Below are 24165 nucleotides of genomic sequence, written 5' to 3'. Positions count from 1 at the left end.
TAGTAGCGGGGGCAGTGTAGTGTAGTAGCGGGGGCAGTGTAGTGTATAGTAGCTGGGGCAGTATATAGTGGCGGGGGCAGTGTAGTGTAGATAGTGGCGGGGGCAGTGTAGTGTATATAGTAGCGGGGGCAGTGTAGTGTATAGTAGCGGTGGCAGTGTATAGAGGCGGTGGCAGTGTATAGAGGCGGTGGCAGTGTATAGTAGCGGGGGCGGTGTAGTGTATAGTAGAGGGGGCAGTGTAGTGTATAGTAGAGGGGGCAGTGTAGTGTATAGTAGCGGGGGCAGTGTAGTGTAGTAGCGGGGGCAGTGTAGTGTATAGTAGCGGTGGCAGTATATAGTGGCAGGGGAAGTGTAGTGTAGATAGTGGCGGGGGCAGTGTAGTGTAGATAGTGGCGGGGGCAGTGTAGTGTATATAGTAGCGGGGGCAGTGTAGTAGCGGGGGCGGTGTAGTGTATAGTAGAGGGGGCAGTGTAGTGTATAGTAGCGGGGGCAGTGTAGTAGCGGGGGCAGTGTAGTGTATAGTAGCGGTGGCAGTGTATAGTGGCGGGGGCAGTGTAGTGTATATAGTGGCGGGGGCAGTGTAGTGTAGATAGTGGCGGGGGCAGTGTAGTGTAGATAGTGGCGGGGGCAGTGTAGTAGCGGGGGCAGTGTAGTGTATAGTAGCGGGGGCAGTGTAGTGTATATAGTAGCGGGGGCAGTGTAGTATATAGAGGCGGTGGCAGTGTAGTGTATAGTAGCGGTGGTAGTGTATAGTGGCAGTGTATAGTAGCGGGGGCGGTGTAGTGTATAGTAGAGGGGGCAGTGTAGTGTATAGTAGCGGGGGCAGTGTAGTGTATAGTAGCGGTGGCAGTGTATAGTGGCAGGGGAAGTGTAGTGTAGATAGTGGCGGGGGCAGTGTAGTGTAGATAGTGGCGGGGGCAGTGTAGTGTATATAGTGGCGGGGGCAGTGTAGTGTATATAGTGGCGGGGGCAGTGTAGTGTATATAGTGGCGGGGGCAGTGTAGTGTCTATAGTGGCGGGGGCAGTGTAGTGTCTATAGTGGCGGGGGCAGTGTAGTGTCTATAGTGGCGGGGGCAGTGTAGTGTATATAGTGGCGGGGGCAGTGTAGTGTATATAGTAGCGGGGGGCAGTGTAGTGTATATAGTAGCGGGGGCAGTGTATAGTAGCGGGGGCGGTGTAGTGTATAGTAGCGGGGGCAGTGTAGTGTAGTAGCGGGGGCAGTGTAGTGTATAGTAGCTGGGGCAGTATATAGTGGCAGGGGAAGTGTAGTGTAGATAGTGGCGGGGGCAGTGTAGATAGTGGCGGGGGCAGTGTAGTGTATATAGTAGCGGGGGCAGTGTAGTGTATAGTAGCGGTGGCAGTGTATAGAGGCGGTGGCAGTGTATAGTAGCGGGGGCGGTGTAGTGTATAGTAGAGGGGGCAGTGTAGTGTATAGTAGAGGGGGCAGTGTAGTGTATAGTAGCGGGGGCAGTGTAGTGTAGTAGCGGGGGCAGTGTAGTGTATAGTAGCGGTGGCAGTATATAGTGGCAGGGGAAGTGTAGTGTAGATAGTGGCGGGGGCAGTGTAGTGTAGATAGTGGCGGGGGCAGTGTAATGTATATAGTAGCGGGGGCAGTGTAGTGTATATAGTAGCGGGGGCGGTGTAGTGTATAGTAGCGGGGGCAGTGTAGTGTAGTAGCGGGGGCAGTGTAGTGTATAGTAGCTGGGGCAGTATATAGTGGCAGGGGAAGTGTAGTGTAGATAGTGGCAGGGGAAGTGTAGTGTAGATAGTGGCGGGGGCAGTGTAGTGTAGATAGTGGCGGGGGCAGTGTAGTGTATATAGTAGCGGGGGCAGTGTAGTGTATAGTAGCGGTGGCAGTGTATAGAGGCGGTGGCAGTGTATAGTAGAGGGGGCAGTGTAGTGTATAGTAGAGGGGGCAGTGTAGTGTATAGTAGAGGGGGCAGTGTAGTGTATAGTAGCGGTGGCAGTGTATAGTGGCAGGGGAAGTGTAGTGTAGATAGTGGCGGGGGCAGTGTAGTGTAGATAGTGGCGGGGGCAGTGTAGTGTAGATAGTGGCCGGGGAAGTGTAGTGTAGATAGTGGCGGGGGCAGTGTAGTGTATATAGTGGCGGGGGCAGTGTAGTGTATATAGTGGCGGGGGCAGTGTAGTGTATATAGTGGCGGGGGCAGTGTAGTGTCTATAGTGGCGGGGGCAGTGTAGTGTATATAGTGGCGGGGGCAGTGTAGTGTATATAGTGGCGGGGGCAGTGTAGTGTATATAGTAGCGGGGGCAGTGTATAGTAGCGGGGGCGGTGTAGTGTATAGTAGCGGGGGCAGTGTAGTGTAGTAGCGGGGGCAGTGTAGTGTATAGTAGCTGGGGCAGTATATAGTGGCAGGGGAAGTGTAGTGTAGATAGTGGCGGGGGCAGTGTAGTGTAGATAGTGGCGGGGGCAGTGTAGTGTATATAGTAGCGGGGGCAGTGTAGTGTATAGTAGCGGTGGCAGTGTATAGAGGCGGTGGCAGTGTATAGTAGCGGGGGCGGTGTAGTGTATAGTAGAGGGGGCAGTGTAGTGTATAGTAGAGGGGGCAGTGTAGTGTATAGTAGCGGGGGCAGTGTAGTGTAGTAGCGGGGGCAGTGTAGTGTATAGTAGCGGTGGCAGTATATAGTGGCAGGGGAAGTGTAGTGTAGATAGTGGCGGGGGCAGTGTAGTGTATATAGTAGCGGGGGCAGTGTAGTGTATATAGTAGCGGGGGCGGTGTAGTGTATAGTAGCGGGGGCAGTGTAGTGTAGTAGCGGGGGCAGTGTAGTGTATAGTAGCTGGGGCAGTATATAGTGGCAGGGGAAGTGTAGTGTAGATAGTGGCGGGGGCAGTGTAGTGTAGATAGTGGCGGGGGCAGTGTAGTGTATATAGTAGCGGGGGCAGTGTAGTGTATAGTAGCGGTGGCAGTGTATAGAGGCGGTGGCAGTGTATAGTAGCGGGGGCGGTGTAGTGTATAGTAGAGGGGGCAGTGTAGTGTATAGTAGAGGGGGCAGTGTAGTGTATAGTAGAGGGGGCAGTGTAGTGTATAGTAGCGGGGGCAGTGTAGTGTATAGTAGCGGTGGCAGTATATAGTGGCAGGGGAAGTGTAGTGTAGATAGTGGCGGGGGCAGTGTAGTGTAGATAGTGGCGGGGGCAGTGTAGTGTATATAGTAGCGGGGGCAGTGTAGTAGCGGGGGCGGTGTAGTGTATAGTAGAGGGGGCAGTGTAGTGTATAGTAGCGGGGGCAGTGTAGTAGCGGGGGCAGTGTAGTGTATAGTAGCGGTGGCAGTGTATAGTGGCGGGGGCAGTGTAGTGTATATAGTGGCAGGGGAAGTGTAGTGTAGATAGTGGCGGGGGCAGTGTAGTGTAGATAGTGGCGGGGGCAGTGTAGTGTATATAGTAGCGGGGGCAGTGTAGTAGCGGGGGCGGTGTAGTGTATAGTAGAGGGGGCAGTGTAGTGTTGTAGCGGGGGCAGTGTAGTGTATAGTAGCGGTGGCAGTGTATAGTGGCGGGGGCAGTGTAGTGTATATAGTGGCGGTGGCAGTGTAGTGTAGATAGTGGCGGGGGCAGTGTAGTAGCGGGGGCAGTGTAGTGTATAGTAGCGGGGGCAGTGTAGTGTATATAGTAGCGGGGGCAGTGTAGTGTATAGAGGCGGTGGCAGTGTAGTGTATAGTAGCGGTGGTAGTGTATAGTGGCAGTGTATAGTAGCGGGGGCGGTGTAGTGTATAGTAGCGGGGGCAGTGTAGTGTATAGTAGCGGGGGCAGTGTAGTGTATAGTAGCGGTGGCAGTGTATAGTAGCGGGGGCGGTGTAGTGTATAGTAGAGGGGGCAGTGTAGTGTATAGTAGCGGGGGCAGTGTAGTGTAGTAGTGGGGGCAGTGTAGTGTATAGTAGCGGTGGCAGTGTATAGTGGCGGGGGCAGTGTAGTGTATATAGTGGCGGGGGCAGTGTAGTGTATATAGTAGCGGGGGCAGTGTAGTAGCGGGGGCGGTGTAGTGTATAGTAGAGGGGGCAGTGTAGTGTATAGTAGCGGGGGCAGTGTAGTAGCGGGGGCAGTGTAGTGTATAGTAGCGGTGGCAGTGTATAGTGGCGGGGGCAGTGTAGTGTATATAGTGGCGGGGGCAGTGTAGTGTAGATAGTGGCGGGGGCAGTGTAGTGTAGATAGTGGCGGGGGCAGTGTAGTGTAGATAGTGGCGGGGGCAGTGTAGTAGCGGGGGCGGTGTAGTGTATAGTAGCGGGGCAGTGTAGTGTATATAGTAGCGGGGGCAGTGTAGTGTATAGAGGCGGTGGCAGTGTAGTGTATAGTAGCGGTGGTAGTGTATAGTGGCAGTGTATAGTAGCGGGGGCGGTGTAGTGTATAGTAGCGGGGGCAGTGTAGTGTATAGTAGCGGGGGCAGTGTAGTGTATAGTAGCGGTGGCAGTGTATAGTGGCGGGGGCAGTGTAGTGTGTATAGTGGCGGGGGCAGTGTAGTGTAGATAGTGGCGGGGGCAGTGTAGTGTAGATAGTGGCGGGGGCAGTGTAGTGTAGATAGTGACGGGGGCAGTGTAGTAGCGGGGGCAGTGTAGTGTATAGTAGCGGGGGCATTGTAGTGTATATAGTAGCGGGGGCAGTGTAGTGTATAGAGGCGGTGGTAGTGTATAGTGGCAGTGGCAGTGTATAGTAGAGGGGGCAGTGTAGTGTATAGTAGCGGGGGCAGTGTAGTGTATAGTAGCGGTGGCAGTGTATAGTAGCGGGGGCAGTGTAGTGTAGATAGTGGCGGGGGCAGTGTAGTGTAGATAGTGGCGGGGGCAGTGTAGTGTATAGTAGCGGGGGCAGTGTAGTGTATATAGTAGCGGGGGCAGTGTAGTGTATAGAGGCGGTGGTAGTGTACAGTGGCAGTGTATAGTAGAGGGGGCAGTGTAGTGTATAGTAGCGGGGGCAGTGTAGTGTATAGTAGCGGTGGCAGTGTATAGTAGCGGGGGCGGTGGCAGTGTATAGTGGCGGGGGAAGTGTAGTGTAGATAGTGGCGGGGGCAGTGTAGTGTATATAGTAGCGGGGGCAGTGTATAGTAGTGGAGGTAGTCTATGGCACATCCGCATGGGAAGCATAGTGTAGGCTATAAAAGGAAACTGGTTGTTTGTCGCTACAAGCTGTCACAGCGGTGGTTGTGATAAGCCGCCTATGGATCAATTACACGAGACACTCTGCAATTAGCAGATCACCCCATTGTTTTGTGGGTGAGTTCTCCGTGTTCTCAGCCCTAATTATCTCCTCTACACTCCCAGCATGCGGAATTATGGTCTATTCCCAGCATTTTCACTGATCAGAGCTCTGACATTCACCCGTATGAGCTGTAAAAATACCATCTGGAATATTGGTGTCTTCTTGATCTCCTTTATCTAATCACACATTAGATTCCTTCATTAGAAGATTCTCCTCAGTAATCCTGTACCGGGCTAGGCAGCTGTGTGCGGTCACAGGCACCGGTATGGTAGGGTCTGGGGAATAACCATTGTGGAAACCATGTAATCCCTGTACCGTGCACGAGAGTACATGGAATCAGTGTTCTTTTTACCCACACAATGGGCGTTTTATTTGTAGGACTGAATGTCGTGTGTTAGGGGCGCCATGGACTTTTTGACTTCGCTACACAATTCGAGTTTTTCTAAAAAGGAGTCTTATGATCTGCTGCGCAATTTTATTGCACCAAAAATACTAATCCTGATGAATTAGGCAATCTGGGTAAAACCAAGAACGGTTGTAGTATGGTAGGTCGACAGTGTCTGTCGACCACTATTAGTCGACAGTAACTAGGTTGAAAGGGTTTCTAGGTCGACAGGCCAAAATGTCGACAGGTTAAAATAAATTGTAGTTTTCTCCGTACAGTGACTGTGAACCCCAATTAGTGCACCGTGTCGCTCTGCTTTCGCTGCGCTCCGCACAGGTCACTATTCCCAATTTTAGTCCACGTGGATCGTAAAGTATGAAAAAGTTCAAAAGAAGAAAAAAATTGTGAAAAACTCATGTCGACCTTTTGACCTGTTGACCTAGAACATGGTCAACCTAAAGACCCTGTCGACCTAATTACTGTCGACCAATAATGGTCGTCCTAGAGACCGGATACCACCAAAAACAGAGGTCGTATACGAGTAACTTGTGTGATGCATCGCATGGCTTAGGGGGATATTCAATTACTGGTGCTAATTGACCCCCGGGGATATTCAATCGTTCCTGGTGGTGGCACTCGTTACAGTATGGGGTTTTTTTGGTGTGGGGGAGGGTGTTCTATTAACGTGCCTGAGCCTGGCGGAGAAAAAACCCGGTAACCAGCCCTATCAGCCCAGTTTTTTTTTGCAAAAATACATAGTTCTGGGAACTTAACGTAGACCCTATGTGGTGTTTTTTTTGCCAGAAAATAGAAATTGGGGACAATTGAATTATAAAATTAAAAAGTAAACACCCATTTTTTGCACCCAAAATAATACTGTATGTTCTCTCTCATATGTATGTATGTACACACACATTCAGTCACATCAGTCCCTGCCCCAGTGAGCTTACACTCTATATTCCTTATCACATGTACACACAGGTTAATTTTTGTCATTAGCCAATTAACCTATTCGTATATATTTGGAATGTGGGAGGAAACCGGAGTCCCCTGGTATTGGTATACAGTATATAATAGTGTGTGACATATCCGTCTCTGATGTTACCCTGGTGTCCCTGGTATTGGTGTATATATAATAGTGTGTGACATATCCGTCTCTGAGGTTACCCTGGTGTCCCCTGGTATTGGTATACATAATAGTGTGTGACATATCCGTCTCTGAGGTTACCCTGGTGTCCCCTGGTATTGGTGTATATATAATCGTGTGTGACATATCCGTCTGAGGTTACCCTGGTGTCCCTGGTATTGGTATATATAATAGTGTGTGACATATCCGTCTCTGAGGTTACCCTGGCGTCCCTGGTATTGGTATATATAATAGTGTGTGACATCCGTCTCTGAGGTTACCCTGGCGTCCCCTGGTATTGGTATATATAATAGTGTGTGACATATCCGTCTCTGAGGTTACCCTGGCGTCCCTGGTATTGGTATATATAATAGTGTGTGACATATCCGTCTCTGAGGTTACCCTGGCGTCCCTGGTATTGGTATATATAATAGTGTGACATATCCGTCTCTGAGGTTACCCTGGCGTCCCCTGGTATTGGTATATATAATAGTGTGTGACATATCCGTCTCTGAGGTTACCCTGGCGTCCCCTGGTATTGGTATATATAATAGTGTGTGACATATCCGTCTCTGAGGTTACCCTGGCGTCCCCTGGTATTGGTGTATATAATAGTGTGACATATCCGTCTCTGAGGTTACCCTGGCGTCCCCTGGTATTGGTGTATATAATAGTGTGTGACATATCCGTCTCCTGAGGTTACTCTGGCGTCCCCTGGTATTGGTGTATATAGTAGTATGTGACATATCCGTCTCTGAGGTTACCCTGGCGTCCCCTAGTATTGGTGTATATAGTAGTGTGTGACATATCCGTCTCTGAGGTTACCCTGGCGTCCCCTGGTATTGGTGTATATAATAGTGTGACATATCCGTCTCTGAGGTTACCCTGGCGTCCCCTGGTATTGGTATACAGTATATAATAGTGTGTGACATATCCGTCTCCGCGGTTACCCTGGCGTCCCCTGGTATTGGTGTATATAGTAGTATGTGACATATCCGTCTGAGGTTACCCTGGTGTCCCCTTGTATTGGTATATATAATAGTGTGTGACATATCCGTCTCAGAGGTTACCCTGGCGTCCCCTGGTATTGGTATACAGTATTTCTCTGACGTCCTAGTGGATGCTGGGAACTCCGTAAGGACCATGGGGAATAGCGGCTCCGCAGGAGACTGGGCACAACTAAAGAAAGCTTTAGGACTACCTGGTGTGCACTGGCTCTTCCCACTATGACCCTCCTCCAGACCTCAGTTAGAATCTTGTGCCCGGCTGAGCTGGATGCACACTAGGGGCTCTCCTGAGCTCCTAGAAAAGAAAGTATATTTTAGGTTTTTTATTTTCAGTGAGATCTGCTGGCAACAGACTCACTGCTACGAGGGACTAAGGGGAGAAGAAGCGAACCTACCTGATTGGAGCTAGTTTGGGCTTCTTAGGCTACTGGACACCATTAGCTCCAGAGGGATCGAACACAGGACCCGACCTCGATCGTTCGGTCCCGGAGCCGCGCCGCCGTCCCCCTTACAGAGCCAGAAGCATGAAGATGGTCCTGAAAATCGGCGGCAGAAGACTTCGATCTTCAACAAGGTAGCGCACAGCACTGCAGCTGTGCGCCATTGCTCCTCATGCACACCTCACACTCCGGTTACTGATGGGTGCAGGGCGCTGGGGGGGGGGGGGCCTGAGCAGCAATATTAACACCTTGTCTGGCAAAATAAGCACAATATATAGTCCTAGAGGCTATATCTGTGTAAAATACCCCTGCCAGGATCCATAAAAAAGCGGGAGAAAAGTCAGCCGAAAAAGGGGCGGGGCTATCTCCCTCAGTACACTGGCGCCATTTTCTCTTCATAGTGCAGCTGGAAGACAGCTCCCCAGGCTCTCCCCTGTAGTTTTCAGGTTCAAAGGGTTAAAAAGAGAGGGGGGGCACTAAATTTAGGCGCAAATCTGTGTATTATAGCAGCTATAAGGGAAAAATCACTGTGGGTAGTGTGAATCCCTGCATTATATAGCGCTCTGGTGTGTGCTGGCATACTCTCTCTCGGTCTCCCCAAAGGGCTTTTGTGGGGTCCTGTCCTCAGTCAGAGCATTCCCTGTGTGTGTGCGGTGTGTCGGGACGGCTGTGTCGACATGGTTGATGAGGAGGCTTATGTGGAGGCGGAGCAGATGCCGATAAATGTGATGTCACCCACTGTGGGGCCGACACTAGAGTGGGTGGGTGGAAGGTATTAACCGACAGTGTCAACTCCTTACATAAAAGGCTGGATGACGTAACAGCTGTGGGACAGCCGGCTTCTCAACCCACGCCTGCCCAGGCGTCTCAAAGGCCATCAGGGGCTCAAAAACGCCCGCTACCTCAGATGGCTGACACAGATGTCGACACGGAGTCTGATGACTCCAGTGTCGACGAGGTTGAGACATATACACAATCCACTAGGAACATCCGTTGCATGATCTCGGCAATGAAAAATGTGTTACACATTTCTGACATTAACCCAGGTACCAAAAGGGGTTTTATGTTGGGGAGAAAAAGCAGACAGTGTTTTGTTCCCCCATCAGATGAGTGAATGAAGTGTGTGTGAAGAAGCGTGGGTTCCCCCCCGATAAGAAACTGGTAATTTCTAAAAAGTTACTGATGGCGTACCCTTTCCCGCCAGTGGATAGGTCACATTGGGAGATATCCCCTAGGGTGGATAAGGCGCTCACACGTTTGTCAAAAAAGGTGACACTGCCGTCTTAGGATACGGCCACTTTGAAGGAGCCTGCTGATAAAAAGCAGGAGGCTATCCTGAAGTCTGTATATACACACTCAGGTACTAGACTGAGACCTGCAATTGCCTCAGCATGGATAGTGCTGCTGCAGCGTGGTCTATTACCCTGTCAGGACAGGGATACTATTTGCTAACCATAGAGCTTATTAAAGACGTCGTCTTATATATGAGGGATGCACAGAGGGATATTTGCCGGCTGGCATCCAGAATTAATGCAATGTCCATTCTGCCAGGAGGGTATTAGGGACCCGGCAGTGGACAGGCGATGCTGACTTTAGAAGGCACATGAAGATTCTGCCTTATAAGGGTGAGGAATTGTTTGGGGATGGTCTCTGGGACCTAACATCCACAGCAACAGCTGGGAAGGAAAAAATTTACCTCAAGTTTCCTCACAGCCTAAGAAAGCACCGTATTATAAGGTACAGTCCTTTTCGGCTTCAGAAAAGCAAGCGGGTCAAAGGCGCTTCCTTTCTGCACAGAGACAAGGGAAGAGGGAAAAAGCTGCACCAGACAGCCAGTTCCCAGGATCAAAAATCTTCCCCCGCTTCCTCCGAGTCCACCGCATGACGCTGGGGCTCCACAGGTGGAGCCAGGTGCAGTGGGGGCGCGTCTCGGGAACTTCAGCGACCAGTGGGCTCGCTCACAGGTGGATCCCTGGGTTCTGCAAGTAGTATCACAGGGATACAAGCTGGAGTTCGAGGCGACTCCCCCTCGCCGTTACCTCAAATCAGCCTTGCCTGCTGCCCTCGAGGAGAGATAGTACTGGCGGCAATTCACAAGCTGTACTTCCAGCAGGTGATAATCAAGGTACCCCTCCTTCAACAAAGCCGGGGTTAATAAAATTCCACAATGTTGGTGGTACCGAAACCAGACGGTTCGGTGAGACCCATTCTAAAATTGAAATCCTTGAACACTTATATACGAAGGTTCAAGTTGAAAATGGAATCGCTCAGGGCGGTTATTGCAAGCCTGGACGAAGGGGATTACATGGTATCACTGGACATCAAGGATGCTTACCTGCATGTCCCCATTTACCCTCCTCACCAGGAGTACCTCAAAATTGTGGTACAGGACTGTCATTACCAATTCTAGACGTTGCCGTTGGTCTGTCCCCGGCACCGAGGGTATTTACCATAGTAATGGCCGAAATGATGATACTCCTTCAAAAAAAGGGAGTTCTAATTATCCCGTACTTGGACGATCTCCTTATAAAGGCGAGGTCCAGGGAGCAGTTGTTCGTCGGAGTAGCTCTATCTCGGGAAGTGCTACAACAGCACGGCTGGATTCTGAATAGTCCAAAGTCGCAGCTGGTTCCTACGACGCGTCTACTGTTCCTGGGTATGGTTCTGGACACAGAACAGGATAAAAAGGGTTTCTCCCGGAGGAGAAGGCCAAGGAGTTGTCATCTCTAGTCAGAGACCTCCTAATACAAATACAGGTGTCGGTGCATCAATGCACGCAAGTCCTCGGAAAGATGGTAGCTTCTTACGAAGAAATTCCATTCGGCAGGTTCCATGCAAGGATCTTCCAGTGGGATCTGTTGGACAAGTGGTCCGGGTCGCATCTTCAGATGCATCGGCTGATAACCCTGTCCCCAAAGGCCAGGGTGTCGCTGTTGTGGTGGCTGCAGAGTGCTCATCTTCTAGAGGGCCGCAGATTCGGCATACAGGACTGGGTCCTGGTGACCACGGATGCCAGCCTTCGAGGCTGGGGGGGCAGTCACACAGGGAACAAACTTCCAATGACTATGGTCAAGTCAGGAGACTTCCCTACACATAAATATTCTGGGACTACGGGCCATTCACAATGCCCTAAGTCAGGCTAGACCCCTGCTTCAACACCAGCCAGTGCTGATCCAGTCAGACAACATCACGGCGGTCGCCCATGTAAACCAGCAGGGCGGCACAAGAAGCAGGATGGTGATGGCAGAAGACACAAGTATTTTCCGATGGGCGGAAAATCACGGGTTAGCACTGTCAGCAGTGTTCATTCCCGGAGTGGACAACTGGGAAGCAGACGTTCTCAGCAGGCACGACCTCCACCCGGGAGAGTGGGGACTTCATCCAGAATTCTTCAAAATGATTGTACACCATTAGGAAAGGCCACAGGTGGACATGATGGCGTCCCGCCTCAACAAAAAGCTAAAAAAATATTGCGCCAGTTCAAGGGACCCTCAGGCGATAGCTGTGGACGCTCTGGTAACACCGTGGGTGTACCAGTCGGGGTATGTGTTTCTTCCTTTGCCTCTCATACCCAAGGTACTGAGAATACTAAGACGGAGAGGAGTGAGAACTATACTCGTGGTTCCGGATTGGCCAAGAAGAGCTTGGTACCCAGAACTTCAAGAAATGATCTCAGAGGACCCATGGCCTCTGCCGTTCAGACAGGACCTGCTGCAGCAGGGGCTCTACCTGTTCCAAGACTTACCACGGCTGTGTTTGACGGCATGGCGGTTGAACACCGGATCCTAAAGGAAAAAGGCATTCCGGAGGAAGTCATTCCTACGCTGATTGAGGCTAGTAAAGATGTGATCGAAAAACACCGCATATGGCAAAAATATGTTGCTTGGTGTGCGGCCAGGAAGGCCCCAACGGAGGAATTTCAACTGGGTCGATTTCTGCAATTCCTACAGTCAGGAGTGACTACGGGCCTAAAATTGGGTTCCATTAAGGTCCAGATTTCGGCTCTGTACATTTTCTTCCAAAAAGAACTGGCTTCACTGCCTGAAGTTCAGACTTTTGTTAAGGGAGTGCTGCATATTCAGCCCCGTTTGTGCCTCTAGTGGCACCGTGGGATCTCAACGTGGTGTTGGATTTCCTGAAGTCGCATTGGGTTGAGCCACTTAAATCCGTAGAGCTAAAATACCTCACGTGGAAAGTGGTCATGCTGTTGGCCTTGGCGTCGGCCAGGCGTGTATCAGAATTGGAGGTTTTGTCATGCAAAAGCCCTTATCTGATTTTCATATGGATAGGGCGGAATTGAGGACTCGTTCCCAATTCCTTCCTAAGGTGGTATCAGCTTTTCATGTGAACCAACCTATTGTGGTGCCTGCGGCTACGTGGGACTTGGAGGACTCCCAAGTTACTGGACGTAGTCAGAGCCCTGAAAATATATGTTTCCAGGACGGCTGGAGTCAGGAAAACTGACTCGCTATTTATCCTGTATGCACCCAACAAGCTGGGTGCTCCTGCTTCTAAGCAGACTATTGCTCGCTGGATCTATAGCACGATTCAACTTGCACATTCTGCGGCTGGACTGCCGCACCCTAAATCTGTAAAAGCCCATTCCACGAGTAAAGTGGGCTCTTCTTGGGCGGCTGCCCGAGGGGTCTCGGCTTTACAACTTTGCCGAGCTGTTACTTGGTCGGGTTCAAACATTTTTGCAAAAGTTTGATACCCTGGCTGAGGAGGACCTTGAGTTTGCTCATTCGGTACTGCAGAGTCATCCGCACTCTCCCGCCCGTTTGGGAGCTTTGGTATAATCCCCATGGTCCTTACGGAGTTCCCAGCATCCACTAGGACGTCAGAGAAAATAAGATTTTACTCACCGGTAAATCTGTTTCTCGTAGTCCGTAGTGGATGCTGGACGCCCGTCCCAAGTGCGGATTGTCTGCAATACTTGTATATAGTTATTGCCTAACTAAAGGGTTATTGTTGAGCCATCTGTTGAGAGGCTCAGTTATATTTCATACTGTTAACTGGGTATAGTATCACGAGTTATACAGTGTGATTGGTGTGGCTGGTATGAGTCTTACCCGGGATTCAAAATCCTTCCTTATTGTGTCAGCTCTTCCGGGCACAGTATCCTAACTGAGGTCTGGAGGAGGGTCATAGTGGGAGGAGCCAGTGCACAGCAGGTAGTCCTAAAGCTTTCTTTAGTTGTGCCCAGTCTCCTGTGGAGCCGCTATTCCCCATGGTCCTTACGGAGTTCCCAGCATCGACTACGAGAAATAGATTTACCGGTGAGTAAAATCTTATTATAATAGTGTGTGACATATCCGTCTCTGAGGTTACCCTGGCGTCCCCTGGTATTGGTATATATAATAGTGTGTGACATATCCGTCTCTGAGGTTACCCTGGCGTCCCTTGGTATTGGTGTATATATAATAGTGTGACATATCCGTCTCTGAGGTTACCCTGGCGTCCCCTGGTATTGGTATATATAATAGTGTGACATATCCGTCTCTGAGGTTACCCTGGCGTCCTCTGGTATTGGTGTATATAGTAGTGTGTGACATATCCGTCTCTGAGGTTACCCTGGTGTCCCCTGGTATTGGTATATATAATAGTGTGTGACATATCCGTCTCTGAGGTTACCCTGGCGTCCCCTGGTATTGGTATATATAATAGTGTGTGACATATCCGTCTCTGAGGTTACCCTGGTGTCCCCTGGTATTGGTGTATATATAATAGTGTGTGACATATCAGTCTCTGAGGTTACCCTGGTGTCCCCTGGTATTGGTGTATATAATAGTGTGTGACATATCAGTCTCTGAGGTTACCCTGGCGTCCCCTGGTATTGGTATATATAATAGTGTGTGACATATCAGTCTCTGAGGTTACCCTGGCGTCCCCTGGTATTGGTATATATAATAGTGTGTGACATATCCGTCTCTGAGGTTACCCTGGTGTCCCCTGGTATTGGTGTATATATAATAGTGTGTGACATATCAGTTTCTGAGGTTACCCTGGTGTCCCCTGGTATTGGTGTATATAATAGTGTGTGACATATCAGTCTCTGAGGTTACCCTGGCGTCCCCTGGTATTGGTGTATATATAATAGTGTGTGACATATCCGTCTCTGCGGTTACCCTGGCGTCTCCTGGTATTGTTGCTCTTTAGCCTTTTATTCATGTATTGTAAGTTTGTCATTTCTGACCCAGATTTCTGTGTCGTTTAGGTGGAGGCACCGTTCATACCAAAGTGCAGAGGGCCCGGAGACACCAGCAACTTCGACGACTACGAGGAAGAGGACATCCGCGTGTCTCTGACCGAGAAATGCGCGAAGGAGTTTGCTGACTTTTAGGATGTGTGTCATGACGACATGGCATCAGGCTCACATTGGGATCTTTGCACTCAGATGGGGGTGAAGCCAAGACCATCTTATGTCAAAACGGTTACCTAATTCCTTCATTCCGCAACGCTGACTGAAGTCTAGAGCGCCATCTTCCATGCGAGCAGCTTGCACTGACCCTTGTATCCCGGCACAGCGACGCGGGTTGTGCTATAGACCACTGACCTTTGTTTCCGTTTCTCCTCCTTGTTAACGTTCTGCGTCTCGTTTGTTTTCCCTTCCACCTTCTCACCGTTTTTAAGTAATATTTTACCCCAACCACACTCCCTTTTATTTTGTGTTGTGTGACTGCGCTGGGAGGTGTTGCACTTAGCAAGGTAGAGAATGCCAGAGCCTCGTGCCTCCAGTCTGTGCCGATGTGTCTCTCCCTCCGCCGTCGGTCCCTGTGTGAAGGTACAGGCTACTTTTTTTGTTTTGTTTTGTGTGAGATAGCGTCTAGGGACAACCTGCTGCCAATCGTGTAATAATAAAGGTAACATCTTCTATGAGATTGACCAGTGGTAGCTAGAACTAAATTGGAGTGCAACATTTAATTAGCTAGACCCCCGTGCCTTGGTTTTGTATACTGCCCCTTCCCATGTACTTCATTTTTTTTATTATTATTATTATTATTATAATTATTATTATGTTTTGGGGAGGGGGGCAGAACATTGTTACATGACCAGACTGTAGAGTGTACAGCACGTCTCCAGCTGGTCTACTCTTGCAAAGTGTTTAATACTGACTTTAATCACGTCACTTCTGTTACTTACGTTCAAGATGGATTTTAATATCGCTCCGCCTACTATCTTAAAAAAATAAAAAAAAATCGGTCAGTATTTTTTAATGGAACATGACAAAAAGTGACTAAAGCTAAGACTCCTTAATTCTGTTTTCAGGCTCGTCCCCACCCCCACCCGTTAGAGTTCGCTTTTATTTCTGTATACTATATTAGTAAATGGAGGATAAACTGCTGTTGGCCGCAGTAATTTGTTCCCATGACAACAGGCTAATGAGATATAAGCTGGCGCTGTTTTTTTGTTTTATTATCTTTTCCTGGTGGTTGTCAAATCCGCTTCACGGAAAAGGCCGAAGTCCCCCAAGCGAAACGCGTCAACCAGTCGACAGTATTGTTTGTGTCGGACTGAATGGCTCGTGTGCCCGCCTTCCAGTTATTTTACTTTATTTTTCCTCCATCCAACGAAGCCACTCTGTTCGTTATGGTTTATGCTCGTCCATCTGAACTCTTGTTTGTACTCGTCAATATATATGTATATATAATCTATCTCCGTGACCTGTCTTTAAAACGGCACATTTCAACCATTTCAGATAATCTTGTCTCATTTTCCTGTTCCATCGACATGCACAAAAAAAGATGAGTTTTTATCACGGATCAATATTGATATATACCGGGAGGTCTAGATCACGAGGCGTAACTTTCTTTTAAACTGTTTAAAGTGCAAGTGCGGCCGAGACATGGCGGGGACAGCCACCTTATGGGCTGAACATATTCATGACCATTCACTAGGAGCCAGTGACATCAGCGAGGTTTGCAGCGTGGTACCTCATACCTCACCTTCTAGTGGATTCATAGGCGCATTCTGGTGACTGTTGGACCAGCCCACAACCTGGCTGCTTCTGTTCTGGGTATCTGACGGGTACACTTTGAGAAGACTTTTATTACCAACGCGGAGATGTACCTCTGTAGGTTGGCGAGCAGATTTTGCACAGTGGTGTAATAAGACGGCCGAGGAGCATTGCGGTCTTTTGTCCACTCTTACGTGCAAGAAAAGTTTAAAATACTTTGCTGTAGCAAATTTTATGTAACAAAATATATATATATATATACGTCACAATAAATTTAAACAAATTCTTTGTATGAAAAAAAATATAAAATCTTTTGTATTTCATTTAGAAGGAGGACATGCTGTTATATGCTGGTTGTATGCGATCAATTATACAGTAACTTTGTTGTCGTTTATGAACTTTAAAAGATTTTAATAAATGCTGGAGATCACATGATTTTACTGTTCAGTATTGCAGGAGGTAATTCACTAAAACGAGTGCATTTATCTATCCCGTGGCCATCAGAAGATTGTGGCTGTATCTGTGGCAGAGGGCAAAGCTACTATAGGAGCAGGGAGTGCAGCTGCTATGGGGCCCAGAGCTGAGAGGAGCCACCTTCCCTGTCACAGTTACATGTGTTATATACAGGGTGTAGCTACCATAGGTGCAGGGAGTGCAGCTGCTATGGGGCCAGAGCTGAGAAGGGCCACCTTCCCTGTCACAGTTACATGTGTTATATACAGGGTGTAGCTATCATAGGTGCAGGGAGTGCAGCTGCTATGGGGCCCAGAGCTGAGAGGAGCCACCTTCCCTGTCACAGTTACATGTGTTATATACAGGGTGTAGCTACCATAGGTGCAGGGAGTGCAGCTGCTATGGGGGCCAGAGCTGAGAGGAGCCACCTTCCCTGTCACAGTTACATGTGTTATATACAGGGTGTAGCTACCATAGGTGCAGGGAGTGCAGCTGCTATGGAGCCAGAGCTGAGAAGGGCCACCTTCCCTGTCACAGTTACATGTGTTATATACAGGGCGTAGCTACCATAGGTGCAGGGAGTGCAGCTGCTATGGGGCCCAGAGCTGAGAGGGGCCACCTTCCCTGTCCGTTACATGTGTTATATACAGGGTGTAGCTACCATAGGTGCAGGGAGTGCAGCTTCTATGGGACAGAGCTGAGAGGAGCCACCTTCCCTGTCACAGTTACATGTGTTATATACCGGGTGTAGCTACCATAGGTGCAGGGAGTGCAGCTGCTATGGGGCCCAGAGCTGAGAGGGGCCACCTTCCCTGTCACAGTTACATGTGTTATATACAGGGTGTAGCTACCATAGGTGCAGGGAATGCAGCTGCTATGGGGGCCAGAGCTGAGAGGAGCCACCTTCCCTATCACAGTTACATGTGTTATATACAGGGTGTAGCTACCATAGGTGCAGGGAGTGCAGCTGCTATGGGGCCAGAGCTGAGAGGGGCCACCTTCCCTATCACAGTTACATGTGTTATATACAGGGTGTAGCTACCATAGGTGCAGGGAGTGCAGCTGCTATGGGGCCAGAGCTGAGAGGAGCCACCTTCCCTATCACAGTTACATGTGTTATATACAGGGTGTAGCTACCATAGGTGCAGGGAGTGCAGCTGCTATGGGCCCAGAGCTGAGAGGGGCCACCTTCCCTGTCACCGTTACATGTTATATACAGGGTGTAGCTACCATAGGTGCAGGGAGTGCAGCTGCTATGGGGCCAGAGCTGAGAGGAGCCACCTTCCCTGTCACAGTTACATGTGTTATATACAGGGTGTAGTTGCCATAGGTGCAGAGAGTGCAGCTGCTATGGGGCCAGAGCTAAGAGGGGCCACCTTCCCTGTCACAGTTACATGTGTTATATACAGGGTGTAGCTACCATAGGTGCAGGAAGTGCAGCTGCTATGGGGCCCAGAGATGAGAGGGGCCACCTTCCCTGTCACAGTTACATGTGTTATATACAGGGTGTAGCTACCATAGGTGCAGGGAGTGCAGCTGCTATGGGGCCCAGAGCTGAGAGGGGCCACCTTCCCTGTCACAGTTACATGTGTTATATACAGGGTGTAGCTACCATAGGTGCAGGGAGTGCAGCTGCTATGGGGCCAGAGCTGAGAGGAGCCACCTTCCCTGTCACAGTTACATGTGTTATATACAGGGTGTAGCTACCATAGGTGCAGGCAGTGCAGCTGCATGGGGCCAGAGCTGAGAGGAGCCACCTTCCCTATCACAGTTACATGTGTTATATACAGGGTGTATCTACCATAGGTGCAGGGAGTGCAGCTGCTATGGGGCCAGAGCTGAGAGGGGCCACCTTCCCTGTCACAGTTACATGTGTTATATACAGGGTGTAGCTACCATAGGTGCAGGGAGTGCAGCTGCTATGGGGCCCAGAGCTGAGAGGGGCCACTTTCCTATGAGGGGCTTTTTCATTAAGCTATCTGGGATGTAAAGGTAAGTCAGACAGGCTCTGTACACGATTGGGGTGTTCTGATCTGGGAGAATAATGGGGCTACCTTTACAGGTCAGGTTTATGATACAGCCACGTGCCTGAAGGGGATCAGGATGATTTGCTGATGGACTAGATGACTGCTGTCCGTATACTGATGGTGGCATCTCATCTATCAGAATCCTGGTAGCCCCCCAATTAAGCCACCTAACCCTCACCTTTTCTTTTTCATCCACTAGGGGTCACTGGAGTACTCTTGGGATATGGACGGCTTCCACCGGAAGAAGGCACTGAATAAATTAATTTTGAGACTACTCCTCCCCTCCATATTCTCGAGCACCTCAGTGTTTTTTCTGTGCTCGACACAGAAGGCATAGTGGAGTTCGTCCACAAGTCTTGGAATTTTTTTCTAAGTTTATTTTTTTCTTTAAATGATTGCCACATCCTTTCCCCCCTTCTGAGAGGCGTGGGTCAGGGATAGTGGAAGCTGCTGAGAGCAGCTGTGAGTGTCGGACCTCTCTGTAAAGAGCTCCCTCACACCACGTGCTGGCTGCCTGCAAGAAGCTGGACGGAGCTTGAATGAAAAGCCCCGTCATAGACCTTGTTACTGTCCAGGTATGTTGAGAGGGGCGGTCAGCTTACGCTGCCGCCCCACTGTTGGTGATTGTATTGGGGACTGAGCGCATTATCACGCTAGGGCTAGATGGAGGACCAGCGCCGCATCCTAGATACATTGCCGCTGCCCGGAGCACGTGTGCATAGGCCGCTTCACGGCTCTATGCAGTGCGCTCTCTGCTCCCGCGGACCGCCGCTCCCAGCACATCCGCAGCTGATGGTTCCCCGCTGCCTGGCTACACAGGTATAGGCCGCTCTACGGCTCCATGCTGTGAGTTATCCTGCGGTCCGGAGCGCGTGTGCATAGGCCGCCCCACAGCTCTATGCAGTACGCTCTGCTCCCGCTGACCGCCGCTCCCAGCGCCGCAGCAGCCGATGAGTTCCCCGCTGCCTGGCTACACATGTATAGGCCGCTCTACGGCTCCATGCTGTGTGTTATCCTGCGGTCCGGAGCGCGTGTGCATAGGCCGCCCCACGGCTCTATGCAGTACGCTCTCTGCTCCCGCTCACCGCCGCTCCCAGCGCCGCAGCAGCCGATGGTTCCCCGCTGCCTGTCTACACAGGAATAGGCCGCTCCACGGCTCTATGCTGTGTGTGTTCTGGACCTGGAGCGCGTGTGCATAGGCCGCTCCACGGCTCTATGCAGTACGCTCTCTGCTCCCGCTGACCGCCGCTCCCAGCGCCGCTGCAGCCGATGAGTTCCCCGCTGCAGCCGATGAGTTCCCCGCTGCCTTGGCTACGCAGGTATAGGCCGCTCACACGGCTCTATGCGGTGTGTCCCACGGTGCCTCCGACCCGCTGCTGTACACGGGGTCGTGGGGGTGGGGGGGAGACACATTAGCAGTATTAAGCTTTAAAGGAAAATTTTGTATTAACATACTTAATGTTTCTCCTGTCTGTTCCAGGATTCCTATATTACATCTCTACTTAAGAGGGGTATTAGGGGAATTTGGGGATCAGTTTTCTTTTTGCTGGCGTGCACTGCACTTGCCTGATAATATACAAAGAACCTTAGTGTTATTACTGAGTCGTGCAAACTGTCTGTGTGTAGTTTGTATTGTCTGTCTTCATAATGAGTAAGACACCAGCAAAATCTAAGAAACAATTTTCCTGTCATGTCTGTAAAAGTGTGTTGCCTGATGGATCCACCACTTGTACAGTATGTGTTATTAATACAGCTACAAATACGATTTCCACTCCAGAATTAAAGCCAGGTTCGTCTCCGGACCCTCCATGGGCTATGCTTGCAAATGTATTAGTTGGTTTGCAATCAGAGTTGGCCGCCTCTCGTGAAGAGAGGGAGGCGGCTAGATCTGAGTTTAAAATGAGACCGTTTGAGTTACCAGAGGAGTCTCAATCTGGTCAAAGGTCCACCTTTGGTGGAAAGGATAAGGTTCCTTTTCCTAATTGCCAGTTTCTGCGATGCTAGACCTCACTGAACATGAGTATGAGGAGGGCGAAATAGACCAACAGTCAGATAGTGACGATTTTGACAGCCCAGGCATTGATAATCTCATCAGAGCAGTGCGTCAGTCGCTGGAGTTTACGGAAACTGAGGAGCCCCTGACGAACGATGAGGTAGTCTTTACTAAACGACAGAGATCTCTGATGTGTTTTCCGGTTTCGGAATCTCTTAATAAAATGTTACTGGAAACACGGAAAAATCCGGATAAACGGTTTTCTATTCCTCGTAGATTTAAATCGAGTTACCCGTTTCCAGAGTCCATGACAGCTACATGGGAGAACCCACCATTGGTGGATTCGTCCGTATCTAAACTTACAAGGAAGTTAACCATACCAGTACCAACTGCTACTACGCTTAAAGACCCTGCAGATCGTAAAATAGAATCTATGCTAAAGTCCATGTATACAGCAGCAGGAGTGTTGCTGAGACCTGGGTTGGTTGGCATTTGGGTTACTAAAGCATTAATGGTATGGATAAAAGAGCTCAAGTCGGCTCTACAGGATGACCATCTTATACTTCTCGCGGATCAAATCTGGGAAGCTGCTGAATATCTATGTACAGCTTCTACTGACGTCTGTCAGCTTACTTCTCGCCTTTCTTCATCGCTAGTCACAGCACGACGAGCACTTTGGCTACGTTCTTGGCAAGCGGAGGCGGAGGTTAAAAAAGGTATAGAGGCATTGCCTTACGCAGGCGAGAAGCTTTTCGGTCCCGAATTGGACAGATGGATTTCTGAGGCTACAGGAGGAAAGTCTGTGTTTCTTCCATCGCCTACAACTGTACCTAAACGGAAATATTCTGGTCCGGCGTTCAAATCCTTTAGAACTCAGCCCTTTCGTGGGCGGGGCACAGGAGCGGTCACGCTTGGTAGAAGAGGTCGGGGACGTGGTGCCCGACAATCCAATGCACGTCGTCAAGACGCTAAGACCACTAACAAGCCAGTGGCATGACGGGCTCCCAGCCCATCTCGGATCTCCAATTGTGGGAGCACGCCTTCAGAGCTTTCAGGGGGCGTGGCTTCAGACGTCCACAGATGGGTGGATCCGCAATTTAGTGTTAGAGGGTTACAAAATAGAGTTCGATTGTCTTCCGTCAGGGAGATTTTTCACGACAGGACTGCCTGTGTCGGACGACAAGAAAGCAGTTCTGCAGGTGGCCATTCAGTCTCTGCTGAATGCTGCAGTCGTGATTCCGGTCCCTGTGCAGGAACAGGGGCAGGGTTATTATTCCAGTCTGTTTGTGGTACCAAAACCAGATGGCTCAGTCAGGCCAATATTGAACCTAAAGGGTCTCAATCAATACGTCACTTACTACAGATTCAAGATGGAATCTCTCAGGTCAGTAATTGCAGGTTTAGAGCCACAGGAATTCATGATTGCGCTGGATCTCAAAGATGCGTACTTACACATTCCGATTTGGCCACCTCATCAGAGTTTCTTAAGGTTTGCAATAAGGCGAGACCACTACCAGTTTCAGGCTCTGCCGTTTGGCCTCTCATCAGCGCCTCGGGTATTCACCAAGGTGATGTCCGTGATGATAGCTCATCTCAGGTCCCTAGGAGTAATAATTGTTCCGTATTTGGACGATCTACTCATCAAGGCTCCGTCTCAACAGATGCTTCTCCAGCATGCGTTGCTGACGTACAATGTACTAGTTCAGCACGGTTGGATAGTCAGTTTCAAGAAATCACAGCTAATTCCGTCTCAACGACTTCAATTCCTAGGGATGATTTTCGATACAGTAAATCAAAAAATTTACCTACCACAACAAAAAGTACAGGTCATTCGTCATCTGGTACAATTAGTGCTCAAGCCACGCACAGTCTCAGTACATTTGTGCATTCGCCTTTTAGGCACAATGGTGGCGGCTTTCGAAGCACTTCAGTTCGGAAGATTTCACTCACGTCCGTTTCAACTGGAGGTGCTAGCACAGTGGTCGGGCTCACATCTGCAGATTCACCACAGGGTGAGATTGTCGCCACAGGTCAGGGTGTCTCTTCTCTGGTGGCTAAAGATACACAATCTATCTGCAGGGAGACGGTTCGGCGTCGGGAATTGGATAATTCTTTCAACAGACGCGAGTCTCAGAGGTTGGGGAGCTGTAGTTCAGAGTTATCGGCTCCAGGGCCTCTGGGCAGATCACGAGAGATTGCTATCTATAAATGTCCTGGAACTCCGGGCGATTTACAATGCGCTAAGACAAGCAGTGCACTTGTTTCGTTTTCAGACTGTTCAGGTGCAGTCAGACAATGCGACGGCGGTCGCATACATAAACAAACAGGGAGGAACGAGAAGCCGCATGGCAATGCGGGAAGTAGCTCGGATCCTCAGATGGGCCGAATATCACCAGGTGATATTGTCGGCAGTGTTCATTCCGGGAGTGGACAACTGGGAGGCAGATTTTCTCAGTCGTCGGGATTTTCATCCATGAGAGTGGGCATTAAATCCAGAAGTGTTTCAGATGTTGATCCAGAGGTGGGGTTACCCTCAGGTGGATCTGATGGCATCCCGCCACAATCATCAGGTGTCACGATATGTGTCCAGAACGAGAGATCCAAAGGCAGTGGCGGTGGATGCTCTCACAGCCGCGTGGCCGTACAGCCTCGTGTATCTGTTTCCACCGTTTCCGCTGCTCCCGCTGTTGCTAAAACGGATCAAGAGAGGGTCCGTCACAGTCATACTAATAGCGCCTCATTGGCCTCGGAGAACTTGGTTCTCGGATCTCCTCGGACTACTCGCAGACGATCCTTGGCCACTCCCACTACGTCCGGACCTGTTACAACAGGGTCCGTTCCTTTACCCCGATTTAGCGCGGCTGCGTTTGACGGGGTGGCTGTTGAAAAAGCCATCTTGAGAAGAGAGGGCATTCCTGAGTCTGTTATTCCAACCATGATACGAGCTAGGAAGCCGGTTACGGCAGCTCATTATTACAGAATCTGGCGTACTTATATAGGTTGGTGTGAAGCTCGGAGGTTTCCGACATCATCTTTTAAATTATCCCGTTTTTTGTTATTTTTACAGATGGGGTTAGATGGAGGACTACGTCTATCCACACTAAAGGTGCAGGTATCGGCATTGTCAATTTACTTTCAAAGGAAATTGGCTTTGTTGCCATTGGTACATACGTTTCTGCAGGGTGTACTGAGAGTACAGCCTCCATTCATTCCACCTACAGCACCATGGGACTTGAATCTGGTTTTAGATTTCTTACAGTCCTTTTACTTTGAACCCTTACAACAAGTGGATATTAAAGTTCTCACTTGGAAAACTATTTTTCTTTTAGCCTTAGCTTCGGCAAGGCGTGTTTCAGATTTGGGTGCCTTGTCATGCAAGTCACCGTAGTTTTCATGATGACAGAGCGGAACTTCGGACGAATCCCGCTTTCCTACCAAAGGTAGTGTCGTCTTTTCACATCAATCAACCAATAGTAGTTCCGGTATTAACAGAAAATTCCGGAACGTTGGATGTGGTTCGCGCATTACGCGGTTATGTATCCCGAACGTCTACAGTTCGTAAGACGGATACGTTGTT

At 49.7% G+C, this 24165-nt stretch overlaps 1 protein-coding gene across 3 annotated transcripts in view; it reads left to right on the top strand.

Annotated features, from left to right (window-relative positions):
* The window catches only part of PRKACB (protein kinase cAMP-activated catalytic subunit beta), a 122117-nt gene extending 105567 nt beyond the window's left edge, over positions 1-16550 (top strand). For all 3 annotated transcript variants that reach the window (XM_063938971.1, XM_063938970.1, XM_063938972.1), the window contains exon 10: positions 14376-16550. In XM_063938971.1, coding sequence (XP_063795041.1) covers positions 14376-14501 — 126 coding nt within the window. In that variant the 3' untranslated portion in view covers positions 14502-16550. The remainder of the gene's footprint in view (positions 1-14375) is intronic.
* Positions 16551-24165: the final 7615 nt, after the last annotated feature.

Source organism: Pseudophryne corroboree, chromosome 9 (assembly GCF_028390025.1).
Source record: "Pseudophryne corroboree isolate aPseCor3 chromosome 9, aPseCor3.hap2, whole genome shotgun sequence".
Taxonomy (NCBI): Eukaryota; Metazoa; Chordata; class Amphibia; order Anura; family Myobatrachidae; genus Pseudophryne; species Pseudophryne corroboree.
Note: the sequence above shows the minus strand (reverse complement) of the source record. Positions and strands in the feature narration are given on the sequence as shown.